Below are 22,219 nucleotides of genomic sequence, written 5' to 3' on the forward strand. Positions count from 1 at the left end.
ACAGTACTTTAGTTTTAATATGTATTTGTCTAATGACCTACTGCTATCTCAAAACAAAATTAACAGCCCTGCTTTATACTAGTGTTTGATGTAAATCCGTCCCCACCAACTTTCCATTTTCATCACAGCTGAAGGTATAGAGGAGGTTCCAACTTAGTCCAATATCTTATGTAGCTGGACAGTGCTTTCTGGGTAGTAACTATTTTTTTTTTTTTATGTTTCTAGGGATTTTCTTCCACGAGGTTCTGGAATTGTAACAAGACGACCATTGGTCCTGCAACTCATCACTGCCAAAACAGGTAACCTCTTTCTCTTTTTGCTTCAATTGCTAGACAAAGTGCTGACATACTTCAGCAGGAAAAAAATTTCTAGGGAAACTTAAACAGTGTGAAGAAAGGTGCAACTAGGCAGTCTGGAACAAAGGCCCGCTGCCTCAAAACTATGCCCAGGACCAACTAATTTCATTGTCCTATCTGGGAAAACAGTAAAATCCAAATCCTAGAGTACATAGTAAATTTAATCCTAGATCAGACTTGAAGCAGTGGAGAAACAGTATTACATACAAAGTGTTTTAGAAATTAGCTTTGATTTATTTGTTTCTTGATGAACTTTACAGTTGTATTAGTTAACACACCAAAATTGCTGTACTTCTACCTTTAACTCTTGCTCCAGTGCACACAGATTTGATTCCACACAGCTTGTTATTGTGACTTGTCTTTTTTGGTTGGGCTCACTGCACTAAATAGAGCAGAAGGTAGACTGAGGGAGAATGAGGCTTCTGTGTATTTGTCTGGTCAAAAAAAATAATACAGTATTTTTATACCACTGAGCTATGTGGTGTATTAAGATCTTTCATCAGAATTAACCACTTTGTACTCTTCCAAGGGGCACTTAATCTGCTGTTGTGTAGCTTAGTTTCCTAGCATATATAAAAGCAGCTATGGTTTTCCATTGTTCAAATTTCTTTGTTGTTGCTTCTAAACCAATGTAAGCAACAAAATCACTGGATTACTATTGACTTCTACTTAAAATAGTAAAAAGAAATGAAATAACACCTGAAACAGCATTTAAAAATAAAAAGTGCTCTTTAAATTATGGAATGTGATGAAACTGGGGAAGAAACAAAATTGAATATGCAGATAGAACTTTAGTCTGTCCCTACATGTGAGGTGTAATTAAGTTTTTGTGTGCATGTTTTTCCTAAAAGGTCCTTTTGTTGTTCAGCAGAAAGGTAGACTTCAGTCTGCCTAGGCTCCAGGTTTTTTTTCTGAATTACTGCTTTTAAAGCACATTCATACTTTCAAGGCCTCTGTGAAATTTTCCATGGTGTTTATACTGTGGAAGAGAAAGGAAAAACTGCAGAATCCAGTATTTCTGTGTTCTCAGCTTAGAAACTTTAGGGCTTTCAAGTGTGTAATATGCTTGTAGTGCTTTATATATATATTTATAATAAAAGATGAAGTTTGTTTTAGTTGGAGATATGACCTCTTGCCATTTCTGCATATCTGGCTTTTGATCTCTGACAGAGCATGCAGAAATGCATCAATAAGGCCTAGCTATGGAGAATCTTCATCTAATTTTCCCAGCACCATGTAAGAGCAGAAGAAAGAAAAGAATCAAGCTCTGTGCTGGCATTCCTAACAAAATGACTAAACTGCTGGGACATACGAATTAGTAAGTAAACTCTTACACTCTAACCTCAAGTGGTTAAATACTGATTCTTAGACATCCATCCTAAACTTACCCCTACTAGTCTGTATTGCCCTATTTTGTAAATCATCATTGTCCTTGGGTTAAGGGGGCAATGAAAGGGCTTCTCTCTTCCTGGTATTTTCCCCATTAATATGTTCACATAGTATTACTAGCTTTAGACAGGCCTCTGGGTACTTTCTCTGCTGAAAAATAGTTCTTCATTATAACTTAGTAACACAGCAAAAACTTCAAAAATTCTGAAGAACTGAGCTTGAGCCTAATTTTGTGTTTACTGGATGTCAAGACATATTTCTCCCTTTAGGAAATCCTGTGTATTTCTTGTTTGGGATTAGATGCCAAGACCTTTAAAATGCAAGCTTTAATTATTTTGTTACTTTCTTTAAACTTTGTTCAGCTGCTGTTGTTTTTGGTGGTGAAATTCCAAATAGCTTTATCTTTTAAGCCACCTTTATCTTTGTGAACTAATGTTAAAAAAAGAAAATAAACTGTTTAGAGAAGCACAGTGTTCTTTTACAGGAAGCAGATGCTGGAGTGATTTTTATCAAGTCCATAATTATCTAAAATGTTATAGAAAGTAATTAGAGGACTGTATCAGGTTCTTGCTGCTGTAGCAAGCTTAACTGATCTCTAATCCTAGGATCTTTCTTGGCTCTTTTGAAAGTAATTATTCTTAACCTTATAGTATTCCTTGCGAGGGAGGGGGCACTTTCTGTATAGGCATGCAGAGATGACTGCAAGATATTTTAGCAACGTTTTGGAACTGGCTCAGAATCTTTTTGGAATGTGAATTTGATTGACAGAGGAGGTTAAAGCTTCATTTAATTTTGAGTCACTGCACTAAGGGAAGAAGATTGGCAGATGAAGCATTTGTGCACACCCAAGTAAGAGGAAACTTTGGCCACTCGTTTTTAGGGTTGGACATGTCATGGAAGGGTGCAGCAGGATTTTGTTGTGAGGAGTTATCAGGGGCCCTCCAACATCTGACACATCTGGGTAAAGAGCTGTTACCGCTGTGAATATGCAAGGGGTAACATGAAATAATTCAATAGTAAGGGATTGATCTCATGAGATGTGGAATATTATTTTTTTTAAATTTTGTTTGCTTCCTCTTTCTTTAAAAATTATGTGTAATTAGTACAAAGCTGTTTTGTAGTGACCTGTTGACCTCCTTTAATCACTAACATATTTTGATGGGAACAGTACAATTCCTGAATGGCTTTACGCCATTTGCACTTCCACATCCATGCAAATACTGTACTCTGCTGAAATCTTGGAGGCAAAGACAAAGGTTTTAATTAAATATTGCAACTGACAAGTAGTCTTTAGTAGTTGTGACTGTTTTCCTTGGAGTTTGATAATGTGAGAAATACCTAGTAGCATAGAATAAACCAAAATATGGATGTTAAAAATAGTTTACAGTCCTCTGAAGGACTCTGACTTGTTCTTGACTATCCTATTTTGAGTCTCATTTGGGACTGCCCAGCTGCATTCCACATAAAATTGTAAATGTGGCCTGTATTCAGTAAATTACTGTACTGGCTAGAGGAGAGAGGGGGAAAAAAAAAAATCTCCATCTTGTAAATACTTTGAGGCTCCGAGGTGGCTTTCTTCTTGCAGTGAGAGGCTGATGGTACTCATTACTTGTCCCAAAGTAGTTCGTTGGCAGTCTTGTAGGTCACAATTTTTCATTCTTATTCTTCATCTCATGTTTTTGGTTCAGTTCCTCCTCTTCTCCTGAAGAAAAATGGCATATATGATGTCTTGCTGGAAGAGAGAATAGAACCAAATAAGCATGCAGTCTTTGTTCTGCAATAAACAGGCCTAAATTCTGGTAAAGTAGCTTTGTTTCCCACCCAAAAGTCACAACTGGAAAAAAGTTCCCATCTGACATCAAGCATGCTAAGTAATCCAAGTGCAGCTTGATACTCTTCTCTCTGGTCACTGCATTTGGCCCTGGGCAATTCCCCAGCCTTGGGAATATCTAGTGTCAGGTCTAACAAGTCTCTTGTGCTTTTGTTGTTGCTAGTCTCCGAAGGACCTCAGAGTAGAGAATGTTCTTGGAGAAAATAGTCCCATCTGGGAAGATGCAATTCAGTGAGTTTTTAGAAGGCACAGGTGTGGACAGGGTGCTGTTAGCTGGGAGGCTGTCTGATGGTGAACTTCAGGTTCTACAAGGCAGGCAAGACAGCTGTGATAAATTAGCTTAGCCATTCAGAGGATGTATGTGGGAGGAATTGCACCTGCTCTCTTCCTGGGTGAGAAGTTGGATGTGAAGGCTGTTTATTTTCTGAGAGTCTGATGCCTAAATTCAGGCAAAAGACATGCTGGTTCTTTCAGTATTTGGCTGCTGTGTAAGATACAGGGAGCTTGTTCTTTCTCACCAGACAGCATTTGTTTTAAATGCTAAACCGTTGTGGTATTTCAGCAGTTAACAATGAGTGGACAGTGCTGGTCTCTCACTTTCTTACCCATGATTCCTTTTCAGGAGGGGGAATGCATTATGTATTCTCCTAGTTTATTTATTATTTATTCATTAAAGCCTATTTCTTAAACATTCCAAATTTTTGTTTCACAACTTTCAGTATGCTTCCTAGCATTGTGATTCTTTGATCTAACGGATCAGTAAGATTAAATGTGTTTTATAGGAGTTAATAGATACTTTTAAATGGTGCTGCTGAGTAAGCTTTGGGAAAGTAATGACTTGAAATGCCTGAGAAGGTCTTGAGAGGTGGGGTTTTTTTCCTTTTTTTCCTTTTTTTTCCCCCTGTTGCCACACCTGATGTATAACCTTAGGCAATCTGTTCTTCCTCTTGCTGTGCTTTCTCCTGCCTGTGGAAGTGAAATAATTATCTAGATTTCTTGAGACTGGATAGTATGTTTTTTAAACAGCAGTGACAACAAAAAATGTACTTAGCTTTTGGGTGAAGCCTTTGTTGTAGGTCTTCTGTTTGTTAAAAACACTTCACCTGCTATATAAATCCTGGGTTTTGTTATTTACATGTTACAATATCTTGGCTCTAGGAGGGTTATTTTCCTCATTTTGATGACTGTGTTTAGAGGAATTTCAGATTTTCTTCATGGTCGCGCTTTGGTCTCTGCTAAAGAAGTAGCAGATTAAGAGATTTTGAAAATCATTATTGAGGTGGACATTTTCAGATGAATGAGTCATATAGACAATATCCACATTTGTTTCAGTTCCGTGAATTAGAACACCAAGTGGAAAGTAAATCAGCATGAGGTTCAAAAGACATTCTGATTTTTTTCTGAAGTCTTGCAGATGTTCTCTTCTATTGAAGTTGCTGAGCTTTAATGCAAGTATCTTCTGTTGTGAGACTACTCTTTAAACATACCCATCTTTTATTGCCATCTGGTGGCAAAAACAATCCTCTAACAGAAGATGAGAAATTTATAAAAAGAATTTAGATTGGTTATTTCAGCTAATACAAAAGATCTTAGAGACTTCATCAGCAGGAAGGCATTTGGAGGTCTTCAAGGACAAGATAATAAAGAAACGTGACAGAAAAATCAGTCAAAGTTCACTTTTAGGAAAAAGAAATCTGTAATTAGTTATTAACTAACCATCTGCAAAGTACTTGAGGTGAATAGCAGACAACAGAAATTCATTAAGGGAAAAAACCCCATCATATCTGTCTTTTTTTATTACAGGGCAGCAGGCTTTTAAATAAAGATGTGGTAGATGTCTTGGGTACAGTAAGGCTTTTTAAATTATCTTGCATATTTCTTTTAGAGACAGATTTATGAAATACCTCAAGTGTGTATGTAATTTAAATGGTTTGACAACAACAATGGCTATTTACTGTTAATAACAATATAACATTGTGCTAGATTGAATCATAAAAGCAGAGAGAGAAATACCTTACAGGAATAATGAGAAGCATTTTCAAATATGTTATCCCAGAACACTTGTTTGTATGATTTATCTAATTTAATAAAAATTGAAGAAATAAATAATCACTTACCATGACACTTGTGGTTGGATGCACCAAAGAGAAATCTGCTGTGGTAGCTTTTTCATTCTAGGTAAAGTATTCTACATGCAAAGACAACGTTTTAATTTTTTTTTTATCTAATTGTTCTTTCTCTTAACTTCAGCTTTATACAGAAAAATACATGTCTGAAAACTAGGCATTAGGCAAGATCACTTTTTCTTGTCTGGCTTGTGTCCATTCCCACAAAAATGTAAATAAAATGTTTTCCTAGTATTTTTCTGTGTATGAAAGCTGAAAACTGAAGATTGCATTACAGCATGTGCAGTCTGGCTAAAGGCATCATTCTATACAATAAATGTAAATATAGAAAAGTGTAAATAGAGATAAGAAGTCTAAACAGATATTCTATATTATAAGTGGAAATAGATAATACAGGTAAACCATACATATTCCCTAAATATATCTATGTGTAAATAGATACGTAAGTGCAAATATCTGTGATATATAAGGTTTTTAAAATGCAAAGAAACCCTATTTATAGAAAGGCTTTAAAAACTCGACACCCCTGCCCTGCTTGCAGATATAAAAGTGGTTTCAAAAGCTGTCCCTTCCCCCTTTTCCCCCTTTTCCCATCCCAGTTTGGGGCCAATTTCCCCCCAACAGGGACTTTCCCCTGTGGGGCCATGCACACAGAGCAGGAGCTACCACCATGGCACAAAAATACCCCCAAACCCCTGATTCTGGGTCTGCAATAGGGAAAAAAACCAAACCAATTTGAGGTTCCCAGAAAAGTCAAGTCTGCCTGGATTTGTGCAGCTGGAAAGCAAAATCCCCATTTTCATGCACAAAACCAAAAATAATTTTTTGTTATTGTTGTGGAAGAGTGCTGAAAAAAAACCCAAATTGAAAATTTTAGAAAAAGCAAAACCCCCCAATCTTTATACTATGGAAAAAGCAAAAAAACCCCACCCATTGCTGGGGCTTATCTGATGAGGATTATCCCATGTGGGTAGGTTATCCAGAGTGGATTATCTGTGGTGGGTTATCCCAAGTGAGTTACCTGCTGTGGATTATCCTGGGTGTAGCTGGGTGTATCCTGGATGTAGCCCCTGTCTGTCAATTGCCCACCTTGGGCCCCTCCTCCCCCACCCATAGGGATAAATGTTCAAGCACAAGCGGCCCCCCCACCCCCCCATTCCCCCTTCCCCCCTACAAGTTCCCCCCCCCAACTCCCATTGTGAGTTTTTTTCTTCCACATGATTTTTTTCCCTCACATGAATGTTTTTCCCACGTGAATTTCCCCCTCTGTGATTTCTCTCCCACTGCAATTCCCACCCATGTGAGTTTATCCCCTACGTGAGTTTCCCCCTGCTCCCCGTCATGAGTTTTTCCTCCACATCATTTTTCCCTTCATGTGAGTGTTTCCCATGCTAGTTTCCTCCCCCACCACGAGTTTTTACCCATGTGATTTTTTTCTTTGCAAGGCAAACCATGATGCCCAGGCCTGGGGCTCAGGGATCATTGAAGCCTTGTGGGAAGGGGTTTACAAACATCACCTGTGTGACCCACCTGCCCTCTGTATGGCTTCAGTGTAACAGGAGCTAAAGGAGGAAGAGGGAAGCGAGGTTGGCATGCCTTTGGGACAGAAGGTGGCCACTTGGTAGCAGTGAGCGTCACGCCGGGGGACGGCCCTGCAGCGGCCCTGCTGCTGAACTTCCCAAAGCTGCTAGCTGTTTGGTGTTGCGGCTGGCATCAAGACCATGTGAACTGAGGCATGTTGGATTACCTGCTTGTGTTGTCACATTTGCCCTGTGGAAAATAAATACTAAATAATATTTAGGATCCTCAAAGATCCTCAAATACCTGCCTGCAGCCCTTTAAACGCCACATGAAAGGCAACACGAAGAAATTAATAGTTTTCAAGTTTGCTGATTCTTGTGGGACTTAGATAAGAGACCCATGATGCTGTACTTTCAAGTAGGTATAGCTTTCTTGTTTAAGATACAAATAAAATCTAAAAGCAGGATGTTGAATAACTTTTCACCCCAAATCTCCTGTAATCGCATGGCTACTGCCGTTTGGAGTTTTTTAGGGGGGGAAAAAAAAAAAAAAAGGCGGGGGGGAGAAGACTGTATCTTTACAAAACAGCTGTAGACCCAAAATGCCAAATAGATCAGTGCTAAGTCACACACAGTTTTAATGCCTGTGTGAGGAGTGACTTACAGTAGAACTCAGCGGTGCTTTATTGCTGGATTGCAAAATTAGGGGTAAATCTGTGATTTGTCTTGCTGTCAGTCTATTACGGGTACCTGCTATCCAAGTCCCTCCAGCAAAAATTACCTTTTTTCTTCCCCTCCCCCCCCCTTAATTTAGCCATGGCTCATGGCTAGATGAACAGAAATGAGGAAACTTATGTTCTGTGAAGATATTATCACTTACCTAGATAATAAATCTATTCCTACCATGCAAATGACTGGCCTCCTTCGGGCTAGAAAGATATTTCAGCAGAGCAAGGAAGCAGAGACTTACTGACTTTCTCTGCGAAGAATTTTCCTCTAATTGTTCTCACTTTGGGCAAAAGCTGTTAAGCAACAGAGAGGGATTTAATTTTACTGATAGAAGTATAGAGAAGAACATCTACAGTTAATTCTATCTAGTGATACTAGTAACTAATAAAAATAGTCTACTGATGATATATATTACCAAATAACGCATTATTGGTAGTAATGCAAGCAAATAGCTTGCATTATTAGTTTTGAGAAGTTTATAGGTGATATTCATGGAGAAAACATTAAATTGTTTCATTAGTTTTATGTCTCTGGTTCCAGTGTTAACTGAGTCAGAATTCGATGATTGCCAAGGACAGGCGAGAGGAGCAGGACAAGGCGCTGCTTGTTCATTTAGATTCTTATTCTGTAGTCTGCGCATGGCACCACAGGTTATGAACCATTGTAAAGTCTATTCCTCCAGAACTAGTGGGACCGCAGATGTCACCAGGAGGAATGAGCTCTTGATAAATATTAACACAGCTAAAAAGTAGCAAACATTTTCATTTGAATTACCTTGAGGCCCTGTCAGACAGAGACTCTGTTACTGAGTGATAAGTGAAATGAAGAGAAAAGCTTCCTTGATTATCAGTTAACTGATTACAACTGGGCACCAAGTATTAATTATTTAATTTTGAAATATGTTTCTGAGAAAATCTGATGAACCATTGGGAAAAAAAAAGGTAACTGAGAAGAATACATTTTATTTTATGCCAGGAGCAGTGCATGAAGAACTGGGAACAAAATTAAAACCACTTGTCAGCTCTTTTTTTTCAGTAGGTAGCTATTTTCTAACTTTGAGATGGCAAGTGTTACAAACGTGAAGGCTCAAATGGTGGAGCATTGCTTGAGCAACTGAGGTATTTAATTTTGTGCATCATAATACCTTTAACTTTGAAATATTTTAATATTCCTTGGTTTTTTTTTAATTAACAGTTGGCCATGAAACATACAAACCCCCCATTCATTGTCATTTTGCTTCTAGAGCTAAAAAGGAATACAAGATGTTCTGGAAATCTTAAGTTGTCAAAAGTGAGATGGAGGCTTTTGTTAGGTGCTCTCTTGTTTTTAAAATAAGAGATGTATTATTTTTGTCTTAACAAGGGAGGGTTTCCCTGTCCCTTGCACTTTGAATCTGGAAGGATGATGGTATTGTAGCATAGAGAAGTCGGTATTTATTGTTTTCCCTTCCTCTCTCTCGTTTATTGGCTGTCAATTTGCTTTAACTGTTGTTATGGTTTCAACTATTTTTAATTTTTTTTTTTATAACAGCTCTGTCAGCAATAGTAATAAAGTGACTTTTGGGAAACAGACTTCAGTACCGATGCATAAGGCCCTCTATTAATCTATATTCTCAGATCAGGTCTCCTGAGCTGCTGTTCTTTCTTTGAGTACCAAGCAAGCTCTTTGCCCTGGTGTTTGAGGGCTTTTGACCAAGAAGCATTTTCCTGGGGAAGAAACATCTAAGTGGAACTTTGAGATCAGGCCTTGATTGCAGGATGAAGTGAACTGGAACATACAGGACTGATCAGCCTTTCTCCAGTCCTACTGCTTAGACCCTGTGGGGACAGGATGTGAGCTTGTGTCTGTGGTTACCATTTATGTCATCATTTCTGATTACAGCCTTGCTGTATGAGATAAACTTGTGTGTTCTGTATTGAGGAAGAAACCCCAGTTTTAAAATCCTGAGATGTGTTTTTGGTTATGCACCTCTAGGGCAGTAAATCCAGAAGGTTACAATAATTAGTATTTGGATTCAAATGTCGAAACAGGGACCTAGTGTCAAGTTTGAGTCTAACAAATTAGGCTGTATCTATCCCTGATTCCTGGTTGATGCCCTTTTGAGGTAAGAGGGCAAGTTGTATGATATTGAAGACTTAGGAATTGTGTTCTCCCACTTCAGCAAAATCACAGTTGTATCTATAAAAGTTTTTACAAACTTCTTAAGCATGGTTTGGATCTAGACTACAAAAAGTTTTTAGGAAATGAGGAGTTGTGTTAAAAACATTACCATTACCATGTTTTTAACTGCTTATTTTCATTATGAATTTTTGAAAATGTACAGAACTCCTTTGTTAAAATCATGTGTGTTGTGGTTTAAGCCCAGCCGGCAACAAAGCACTGCGAAGCAGCTTCTTCCTCTCCCCCACCCCCGTTGTGATGGGGAGGAGAAAATATAAAGAAACACTCGTGGGTTGAGACAAGGACAGAGAGGGATCACTCACCACTTATGGTCACGGGCAAAAGACAGGCTCAACTTGGGGAAAAAACAAAATTGGTTACCAACCAAATCAAAACAAGGATAATGAGAAATAAAATAAAATCTTAGAACCCCTTGCCCCTGTCCCACCCTCATTCCCGGCTCAACTCCACTCCCTGTTTTCTCTACCTGTTGCCTCAAGCCTTTGAAAGACTGATTAACAAATGAGAAGGTGGGGATACCTTAAAGGAAAAAACAAAACTAAAACATGAGGAGTGCGATATGCTTGCTATTCAACGACTGCTTAGTGTACTAAAGGTGAAGCTTATCTACTTTAAGATTTTGCTTATAATAGAGGATGCTTAAGGAGTGTTTGGATAATAGTCAAGGCACCAGATAACGGACATTTCAGAGTCATAGACTTGCTAATTAAGGACATACATCCTCCTTCCGCATTGAGAAACGAGGGGTTGGCAAGAGAAACAAAGCCCCTGGTGTTCTCAGATGACGAGTGCCCATCAAAGGAAAAAAAGGAGTAGAGGTATTCCCCAAACGACCACCCAGTACCACCAGAGACCCCCGCAGGTGCAGACGACTCTGGGATGATCGCTCAAGAGAACAGCGTCATGCTTGGTCAAAATAATGAATATGCAATAGTTAGGTGGAACATATGTATTAGATAGGCATGGTGCTTTAGCTATAGTTCATAAGTATGGACTGAAAACCTCAGTAGGTGTGCTCAATTCGTGAAAATCAGATCAGAACAGGGAGCTGCGCACCCTCCAGCAAGCCCTCCCCCTCCTCTTGCTGATGTCTGAGCTGATGGGCTTTTGCCCTTGGTTCCTTGCTGTGCAGGCTTTGTCTTTAAGCAGAACTTGCCCCACCACAGTGTTTGAGACATTAACTCTTTCAGTCTCTCACAGTGCCACATGCAGTTATAGCTGTTTTGAAACAAAAAGGACATCATTGGCTGTCTCCAAGCAGGATGGTACAGTATCAAGCAATATTGCTTGAACAAGAGGATGTGGTAATGAAAATATCTAATACTTTAAATCCAGTGTCATTGTTGCCCTCTCCAGAAGAAGAAGGATTAACACATGATTGTTTACAGACCATCGAACAAATATATTCTAGCTGTCTAGATTTAAAGGACTCCCCTTTACAACATACTGATTGGGAGCTATTCACTGACAGAAGTAGCTTTGTAAATAAAGGGGAACAGAAGGCCAGGTATGCTGTTGTGACTTTGGAGAAGGAAATAGAAGTGGAACCATTGCCTGTCCGATAATAAAGGAGCTAATGGAAAGAATGCATAAAAGTATACACATGGAAGTCGAAGCTTTGCTTGAGGCAACCAGACAATATGCTGTGAGAATTAATATGTTGTTAGTAGCTGAAAGGATTGTACAGAAATGTGAAGTTTGTTTAAAGAATAATACTAAAATTCAGAAAAGGCCCCCCTTAGGAGAGGTAAGAAAAGATTATATACCTGGAGATTACATGAGCCAGGATCTATAGAATTAATAGGGAAACAGTATCTTAAAGAGTATGTGGTTTCTCTAGGGAAGGTTCTCTCTTCTCTTAACAGGTATCTGCAATTAAGGACAACTTTGGGCCTGGATACTGCGGTTCATGAATTTCAGATACCAATTCCACATTCCAGCAAAAATGCAGGAGAATGGGGAATTCTTGCATTGAAAGAGCTGCCACTGGTAAACTTAAGCAAAAGCTTAAAAGCAAATGCAACTTGCTACCTCATATGGAACAAGATATATATTCCAGGTAGCGATTGAGACAGGTTTATCTTCCTGTTTTGCATAAACTGGAGGACCTGGGACAGGAGAGTTTGAGCTACTCCAAAGGTTAACTGACCAACACCCAAGGATCCGACAAATTGGAGAAGCCCAATGGAAGATAACCGGCCTGAGACATATGGTCAAAAGATGAACCTTAGTCTGTGGTGTTTTGAATGGACAGGACAATTTATAAATACTAGCAATCAGTATGATGAGATAGATTATCATGAATCCCAAGGATGGAGAATATGCCCCTGAATGGAATTGTACTCAAGTGTTCAACTGCTCTCATACGGGAGTTTTGAAAAACATAACAGGGATGGAAAAAGCACTGCGAATTGGATGTCAATGTCAAAATTTAATTGTAGAGAAACAAGATGTAGTCCCAAGAAAAGGGACTATGTGGATATCTCAAATTGAATAAGGAACATTGTTGTGTCCATATTCCCAATGTGACTGAAGATCTTAATAAACAAATTGACCAAATCAGGGAGGTGGCAAAAGGGACCAAAGAATTGTGAGAAAGTGCTGAAAAGAATTGGATAAACAAAATTCTACAAAGCATAGGTGGATGGTCCCTTGTAGGATGGTTCGCTAGTTTGCTCCAAAGTGTGATTATTACAATAGTAGTGACACACCGCCTCCCCCGCAGTGGCACAGGGGGACAAGGAATGGAGGTTGTGTTCAGTTCATCACACATTGTCTCTGCCGCTCCTTCCTCTTCAAGGGGAGGACTCCTCACTCTTCCCCTGCTCCAGCGTGGGTCCTTCCCACGGGCTGCACTGCTTCAGGTACAGACTGCTCCAGCGCAGGCTTTCCCATAGAGTCATGGCCATCTCTGGGGGCATCCCCCTGCTCTGGCATGGGTTACTCCACAGGCTGCAGGTGGACATCTGCTCCCCTGCTCACCTTCATGGGCTGCAGGGGGACAGCCTGCTCTCTCACCATGGGCTGCAGGGGCATCAACCTCCTCCAGTGCACCTCCTCCCCCTCCTTCTTCACTGGCCTCGGTACCTGCAGAGGGGTTTCTCTCACATTCCAATCTCCTCACCTGCTGCAGGTTTCCCTTCTTAAATATGTTATCCCAGAGGTGCTACCACCATTGCTGATGGGCTCAGCCTTGGCGAGATGTGGGTCTGACCTGGAGCCAGGGCAGCTTCTAGTAGCATCTCACAGGAGCCACCCCTGCAGCCCCTCCCCTGCTACCAAAACCCTGCCACAACCCCAAAACAATGCATAACACGGGCTGCTAGTTTTTTTTGGGGGGGGGGAGGGGGGAAAGCTAATAATCTGTCATGACACAGAACATGAATTGCTTTTCTTCAGTTTAGTGAGGTATTACAGGCCAATGTAATCAGTTGCAAAATCAGAATCTGATTTGCAATCTTTTCCTTATTCTACTGATGTAAATGGTATCTGTCTGAATCTTTCAGGTTGTTCCAGAAGATGACATGCTAAAGATAAAAGCAGTAAATCATATCAGTCAACTTGACTTTTTAACTAACCCTTTCTTGTTGTAGGCTGGTTTTCATCTGTGCAATCATATCTACAGCATGTGCTTGAATATAATGCTTTCCTGATATCCATGATGACATGCTTTTGTGCATACACATCTGAAGAATACTAGGTGCTTGAAAGCGGGTGTCCAAATCTATAAGCCTGTGAAATACAGAGTTGCTGTTGATATTTTTTTCACAGAGTATGCTGAATTTCTACACTGCAAAGGGAGGAAGTTTACTGATTTTGATGAAGTTCGTCAGGAAATTGAAGTAGAAACAGATAGAATAACAGGAGTGAACAAAGGCATTTCTTCAATTCCTATCAATTTAAGAATATATTCTCCACATGGTAGGTAAAATCATTCTTCAGATTTCTGTCATGTAGCATATTATGTAGCTCTGTCTGTCTAGCTATCTCCTTTTGTATGTGTTCTCATTGCTCAGTCAGAAGTCTTCTGGCATGAAAAAACTTCTGAGACTGAGTTGAACCAAAAATGGATATGTTTTGGAAGAATCCTCAACTTCTCCTGTGTTATGAAACCATTCTACAGTGGAGAGGTGTTGCCACTAGAGCTGGGCAGAATGCAGACTCTGTCCCATTTAATATTCTCGTGATTTAAAAATACTCACTCGGCATTAGGATGAAATGAGTCTCTCCTCCAGTACATACACTGTTAGATAGTAGCTCACTAGTAAAGATAAATAATAGGAGATGGGAGTCTTAGTGGCAAAACTTCTTTTGGCCACCCACCACATGGATTCCCTCATCAGTGATCTAGAAAGTCAGTATGTCTCCCTGCCCTATTGGATGTTTATTGTTTGCTGCCACTAAAAATATATTTAGACAATAATGGTGTTTGAAGCTGCTTTCTGTTGTAGACCCCCAGTACAGATCAAACTTAGTTCTTCTGGTTACCATCTGCCCAATTTAATGAAGGCAATCTAGAGAAAATGTTTTGCATTGAATCTGTCTCGGGTATGGGAGAAAAGTGGTATGTTTGGCTGAAGTGCTTTATTTTTCTAACCACCTCATCTGATATCTTCATTGTGAATCAAAGGACAGAAAGATTAAAATAAGAGGAGTGGTAATGAAAGAGATGCTGAACTTCCATTTGGTATACCATGAGCAGCCTTGGCTCTAAATGTACATCCCTGAGACCTTCTCTGCCATACAGATGTGACATAGCCAACTGGAGAAGAGTTGAGCTAAATGCCCTGCCTCAAAGCGTGTTTGTTGAACTTGCTGACTCCTGGTGAAAGTGAAAATTTCCCACCTAATGCTCTTAATTTCTTTTATTAAGATCAGTCTTTTAATTCAGCAACTGTTGTCTGTATTAGCCAGACCCCAAATATACTCCTGGCGTTTCGTTTCTAGGAATCGCATTTTTCTCATTTGTCTAAAGGATACCCTGTTACCCCAGTACTGGCTGAACAAGCTAGGATGCTTCTAGTTGGCATTGTGGCCTGTACTGGGGAAATCATGCCAGAGCAAAACAGGTTTTCTTAATGCATAAATTTTTTCATGTTTCTTACTTAAGAAGTTACAGAGTAAAAAAAAAAAAAAAAAAACAAACAAAAAAACCCGCAACAAAAAAACAAACCAGCAACATACCCCAAAACTGCTTAACAACAGTTTTGCTAGGTAAGTTAGGCTAGCTATTGACTTTTTTGGGAATTTCTTAACTGGAGAAAACATGAAAACATGGTTGTCACAACCTGTGCTGGACAGACCAGGGAGGGGTCGTGGTCAGTTTGGAATTCCCTTGAGCTAAATAAAGGTGAAATGACTCCAAGTGATCAGTTAAACATTTTATTTATGGCAGAAGCAGCCTGGACTTGGAAGGTGTAACAACAGGTGGTGTGGTTTCTCTCGGCAGGAATTGGCATCAAACTACCTCAGTAATCCATGTAACCCATGGTAACCATGTATGTCAATTTGGGGAATAAGGAGAGCCCTCCCGTTGAGTCACGAGGTTCAGAATGGACCCCCTTGCTTTCTAGACTGCTTCTCAGGGGAGAGCCTGGGGCAGCTGGATCCACTCCTAGTCTCAGACTTGGTCAACGGTTTTATGTCTAAAGGGATGAGGTGTAGGGATTATGGAAAAGGAGAGACAGACAGAGAGAAGGAAAGAAAAGAGAAAGATTTCACTGGTCCTGGTTTCACTCAGCCTACAGGCCCAGTTCCGGAGGGCAGGCACGCGAGGGGCTCCTCATGTCTGCGTCTGTTATAGTCCAGTTCTCACCTTTTCTCACACCCCTCCTCGTCTTCTGCACACCACCCATAAGGACTTGTATAACCCTCACTCTTGTGTGCAGGTGCTGTTGGGGGTGGTGGTGGTGGTTGCGGTTGCGAAGGGTCCCTCGGGCTCATGGCCCCTTCCTCAAATAAACTTTGCGTGACCTCTGGCCATATGTGGTGAGCTGCCCCACTCAGCCTAGCAGAACAGGGAACTGCGCAGCTGCTGGCTTGGTGTGGCTCGGCCTCTGTGCCCTGTTCCTGAGCGGCTTCAGCTTCTCTACAGGGTTCCTGGTTATGCAGAAGGTGCCTCGCCACAATGTTTGAGACATTAACCCTTTCAGTCTCTCACAATGGTCAGAGAAGGACTGTATTTAAAAAAAACCAAAAACAAAAACCTGTTTTGGGTTGATTTGAAAGATGCAATGGGAGCAGTCTCTTGTCTTGTGCTCCTGTTGGTAGAAAAAGCTCAGAAGGCTTCCTTTGTCTAAGAGCCTTCAAGGATATTCAATATAAGTATCATTCTCCTATGCCAGTTGTAATGTTTAAAATATTAAATAATGCTAATAAATCCAGAGGTGAAAGACCAACAGGGAAACAACTGTACTTTTCAGATTGTCAGGCATTTTGTTTGAACCATTGACAATATTTATATACCTATAAAGGTAATTGTTTAGGGTTTTATGTGACTGAAATTTGCAGCTGTAGATGCGTAGACGTCTTTAAACATGTCTGGTGTGCTAACCAGTTTAATGATACTGTGTTTTCCATATAGTATTAAGCCTGACTCTTATTGATTTGCCGGGAATCACTAAAGTGCCAGTAGGGGATCAGCCTCCAGACATTGAGCAACAGATCAGAGACATGATAATGCAGTTCATCTCTCGAGAAAACTGTCTGATACTGGCTGTGACTCCAGCTAACACTGATCTGGCCAACTCAGATGCACTGAAGTTAGCTAAGGAAGTAGACCCTCAAGGTAAGGATGACTGAATGTAACCACTTTTTGTTCTCAAGTGTAATAACATAATTGGAAGTAATAGATGAACTCTTGTGTGAAATATTATTTATAATGTATAATATAGGTGTGTATACATGCATTCTCATATAGGCTTCCACATTGCAATAATGGTTTGTTAGCTCAGTATCATTCAGGTAATGATGCTGTAAATGTATTTTTAAAATTTCGTGACTGTCTCTTATAAGCAAGTGGGGCAATGCCTATCTAGAAATGTTTGTAGTACCTAGCAAATGGACCATGGTGCTCATGGGATTTCTGGATACTTGCATCATAAATTTTATACAGTCATATCACAGGAATGCTGAGCCTTGTTGAAGAGATTTGAGGAACAAATTTCAGCACTGGCAATGATGCTCCCTTCTTTTCCAGACATACCATAACTTGCAGTTGTAGCTGGTATTGTGTGATACAAGCTTTGAGAACATCACATATCTGTTATTGTATAATTGTAAGATGTAATTGTTCTTCGTGAATATAAATGATTCTTCACTATCTTTTTCCTCCTGCCTCCACCCTGGTCAGGCCTTAGGACCATTGGTGTGATCACAAAATTGGATCTGATGGATGAAGGAACAGATGCAAGAGAAATTCTAGAGAACAAACTACTCCCTCTTCGTAGAGGTGAGAATGTTCAGTTTCCTATATTCTTTGCAATCCAGCAGGTTTGGATAGGGGTGGTGTTTGGGAGTCCTGGAGGTGAATTAAAGGTTATGCTGGACTTGATGAGTTCCTAGCTTTTTTCGTTAGCCAGCAAACATAAAAGGCAGCTGTGCTAAAAATATCCTGCAAGTAAAGTATTTTTTTTTCTGGACCTGGAAAATACACTACATATTCCAGAGGAAGCAAGAAATGTCAAAACAAGTTGTTTGCCAATTTTCTCTTCTGTGCCAGATTACTGTTGCTTGTTACAAAAGAGTCTTTTTTTCTTTGCATGTGACAGAAGCAAGATTTGGTAATCTCACTGTAAACAAAGTTTTGACCCCTTCCAGAAACCTTCTGTGTTATTGTTCTGGCAGCTACTGCCACAGGTGCTCATACTGTTAACAATATAAAGAATTTTGATTCTAGTTACAATTTATTGAGGAGACCACCATCTTCTCCCATGGAGCATGTTGGTCAGGAAACGAGAAGAAATTGTTCCTGCATTTTGCTAACATCCTATCATTTATCTATGTAGACCTCTGTGTGTGTGTTTTGATTTTGTTTTGGGATTTTTTTGTTTGTTTATTTTTGAAGTGATTTCTTTGGGGTACACCAAAGTTTCAGGTATTGCTGTATCTGAATTGGTGATTTAAAAGGAAGTGTATCTGTTATACATAAACAGGATGAACAATTTAGACACTGTTAAGGTCATTACAGTACTTGTAAACAATATCTGAAATGTCTAAATTGGAAAGTTTTATTTGAAGTGAGGCAGTCTAGTTCTATTTAATATGAATTCAGTAGTTCAGGCAATAGTTGCCATGACACTTACCCATCGGTTTTGTGTTGTTTTAGGTTATATTGGTGTTGTAAACAGAAGCCAGAAAGACATTGATGGGAAGAAGGACATAAAGGCAGCTCTTCTAGCAGAAAGGAAATTCTTCCTTTCTCACCCAGCATATAGGCACATGGCAGATCGGATGGGAACACCTTATCTCCAAAAAGTTCTAAACCAGGTAAAACCTGAAGCCTTTGTCGTGAAAGGCAGCTTTTATAATGATAGGACCAATATAAATTCTTTATTAAAATGAATGTTGGTCAGTGAACCTCAGTCTTTCCTGCTTTTGACCTTTTTAATTTTCACAATGTAATAAAGCTGCATATTACATGTAGCATATGAAAACTTACTGTGAGATGTAGTTTCTGGCTTCTACTGGCAGTTCTGCACTCCTCTGTTCTCTTGAATACTGAATATGAACATAAAAAATGAGATTTTGTCTCCCTTTCTAGAAGTATACCATCCTATTCCTTAATTACCACATTTCTTATAGTTTAACAGGATTTTTAGAATTCAAATTTAGAAATTAGAAAGAAAAAAAAAGGCATTTGTAGAAGTCACGTATCTTGAGAGTTCACTGTACGTCTGTACTTTAACCTCAAAATCTACACTTTATTTGTAGTTTTTGATAGACACTGTACTGTATACTAATGATATAAATGACAAATACAGTAATCAGAATGCTTTGTTCACACTACCTTCATTTTTGCCCAAACCTTTGGTTTATTTCTATGAGTCCATGCCAAACTGTGTCAGATCACAGCTTCCTTCAGCAGGAAATAGAGGTCTATTTCCCAGTTACTTGAAGGAGAAACCTGTAGCTTACTGTCCTAATGAAGACACTGCCTACAGCAGACTTGGAGAAGTATATAAGTCTCGTCACCATTTTGTGTCTTTGGGTATTACTCTTTTCATAGCGCTATCCCTTAGCTTGAGTAGCATGTGACTCTAATGATCTCAGCAAGTTTGATGAGGACAAGATCAAGTCATGCTTTCCTCTCTAAAATTACTGGTGGTGTATGATTTTTTTTTTTTAACTTAGTTTATCAGCTGACCAGTGTTCTTGGCATTCCTTGATAGTGTTTTTTTCCAGTTGACTGTCAAATTGCAACCTTGGTCTATAATAGACAAAGAACAGGTCAGCTTGGCTTTGTCCATATTAGACAGCAGCTGGAAACAGCAGAAAAGTTATTCATTAAGGCAGGAAACTAAGTGGCTGGCCTGCTTAATTCCTTGCTACAGTGACTTCACAGCTGTAACTTGACAGCCAGGTTATGGCATGCTCTGGACTCGCCCAAAAAGAATGCTTAACGCCATTTATTGGTTCCTCAGAACCAAAGTCTTCAGCAGGATGCAAGAACTTGCTTGTATCCTGCAATTTTGTTTGTGTTTAGGATATTTGCCTCTTTTTAAATCTTGAAAGTTTAATCCATGTCTTAGTTTTGAGACTGAAGCGTGAGCTGCATATACCTTTGGACTGTCTTACCTGTCCTGATTTGCATTAGTTTATGTACTATTAACTTTTTTGTGAGCTGTTTTGTAAATTTACCTATTTCAGTATGAACTGTTAGTCTTCTGTTGCTGTTACTGCTTGTAGAATATTATATATGGGAAGATCTGTTCAAGTTTCATCCCCAGGATATTAAACACCCATTAGTGTTTGTGGTTTCAGGGAATATTTAAATTTCTCTGCATCCACAAGGTGGTGCTCCAGGGAAACTCCAGCTTTTGATTTTGTGCCTGTCAGGTCTGCTGAACAACTTTTGAGTTTACATATTTTGGTATATGATATTCTTAATTTATAGCTTGTCTGATTGGGGTCGGGAAGAGGGTTTGCAGCATAGTGGAAGAAGTCCACTTTGGTTTTAATCAAGGAATGGGTATAATCCGTGAGAAATTTATGGCACAGGTTAAGACATCAATAGTGCTGTCCAAACACATTACAACATATGTGTACAAAAGTAAGTGAGTTAAGTTAAACACAGAACTGGTAAGCCTTTTTCTACTCTCCTTCAATTTATTTTCCAGAACTTTTAGGTATATTTTCCAAAATGAAAACTGATAGTCTTGAGTGGTAGAACCTTTTTCAGCCAAAAATAAAGTGTTTAAAAAAAGTAAAGTTCTATAATCATTAATATGAGGGCAAAATCTCTTCCCTTTAGTATGCTTTGTACAAGGGAGCAGAAGTCTCATGGAGGTGATTTTTCCGGATGGTAGGAGAGTGTCAAGCAGGTAATCTGTATGTCTACACTTACCTCTGTCTCCATTCTCAATGGGCTGTGGATGCTGAGAATCTCTTCCTTGTCCCACATTGCCTTGTGGCTGTAAAGTAAAGGAGTCGTCATGCTGAACAAGTATATAGGGAACTGGGAAACACCCTTAGGAAAACCAGCAAAATGGGAGTGGTGGCATCAATGCTGAGTGATGAGAGGTCATTTCAAATTACATATGTAAAGTGTATAACTTTTTCATGTCTAACTAAACAAGTATGTAGTAACAGGGCTCAGTGAGTGAGAGGACGAAGGAATTTTTCAAGCCTCCTTATAACGTGTATGCAGAAGGGATATTGTGTTGTTCTTTAACAGTCTCCATTGTTTCAAAGATCAAAAGGAACTACACTGGTAAACTAGCACAGGTCATGGCCGATATGCTTGGCAGTCAGAAGGAAATGGTTGTGCTCTTGCTTTCATCTTTATTAACAGTATAAAAGGACTTTTATTTGCTTTTTAGCAACTTACCAATCATATTCGGGATACCCTGCCAGCCTTCAGAAGCAAACTCCAGAGCCAGCTGCTTTCCATAGAACATGAAGTAGAAGTATACAAAAACTTCAGACCAGAAGATCCAACCAGAAAAACAAAAGCCCTGTTGCAGTGAGTGTCTAGTCTTTTGTCTGCTTTTCCACTTTGTATAGGTTTGTTTAATTTTTCTTTTTTTCTTTCTAATGGGTTTAAATTTAAAGATTAAGATATGGTTAAGGATTCTGTGTGCAAAGTCCAAAGAATTCTGTGCTTGATGTTCCAGAACACTTTATTTACTCTACAATTTCAGCAGAGTTTTCCCTAAATTAATTTTAGTAATCCTAGAAAAGAGAGAAAGCAGAACAGGAAAAGGTACAAAGATGGGCAACATAGATTATCAAAGGTAAGAAACTGCTTCTGATTGTATAGACACATTCTTCAGCCTGCCAAAAAGATGACCTCAAGCAAGTCAGGAGATTGTGTTAGAAGTCTTGTAAGGTGAGGAGTCTGAAAGGAGAACAGAGAATACCTCTTTTTTCAATATAAAATCTTGCCTATCCAAAAGAACTTGAAGATGGCAAGATCAAAATTAATCATAGATGTAGTCCTTCATGTGATGTGTACCTAAGCCACAGAGCTCTTTGCTGCAGGAGCTGATACTAAAAATTCATGTGTTTTCAGAAAGCAGCTAGGCAAATTCTTGGGATGAGGAAGATGTTTAAGGTTAGTAAGTAGAAGGACAAATTCCTGCTGTATGGAATCCATGAACAGCAATTTATTGAGGCCAAGAGAATATTCTGGAGAAATACTACTGTATGCTTGCTCTGTTGGTGACTGTCATGATACAGCTTTCGTTCCGCTGTAGTGCAGCCATTCTTATGTTCAAGTGATAGTATATCGGAGTGGATGAAAACCTCTTTCTTGTGATTTTCCTCTCTGAGCACGCATCTGACAACTAGCAGCAAAATAGGTGATGTGATGTGCCTGCCACCTGTGTTTGTGTTAAAACTGACCTGGCAGATGTTGACCCTTTGGGG

The 22,219-nt window shown here is 39.4% G+C and overlaps 1 protein-coding gene across 3 annotated transcripts in view; it reads left to right on the forward strand.

The window, feature by feature from the left end:
• Window positions 1-22,219, forward strand: part of DNM3 (dynamin 3) — a 186,905-nt gene that overhangs the window by 17,891 nt on the left and 146,795 nt on the right. For 2 of the 3 annotated variants that reach the window (XM_049809312.1, XM_049809311.1), the window contains exons 2-7: window positions 226-299; window positions 13,904-14,053; window positions 16,716-16,919; window positions 17,484-17,582; window positions 18,459-18,619; window positions 21,172-21,314. In XM_049809312.1, coding sequence (XP_049665269.1) covers window positions 226-299; window positions 13,904-14,053; window positions 16,716-16,919; window positions 17,484-17,582; window positions 18,459-18,619; window positions 21,172-21,314 — 831 coding nt within the window. Of the gene's footprint in view, window positions 1-225; window positions 300-1,609; window positions 1,675-13,903; window positions 14,054-16,715; window positions 16,920-17,483; window positions 17,583-18,458; window positions 18,620-21,171; window positions 21,315-22,219 lie in introns of those variants that run through there. The other variant, XM_049809313.1, reaches the window with a different exon arrangement.

The sequence above is a fragment of the Accipiter gentilis genome, chromosome 8 (genome assembly GCF_929443795.1).
Source record: "Accipiter gentilis chromosome 8, bAccGen1.1, whole genome shotgun sequence".
Taxonomy (NCBI): Eukaryota; Metazoa; Chordata; class Aves; order Accipitriformes; family Accipitridae; genus Astur; species Astur gentilis.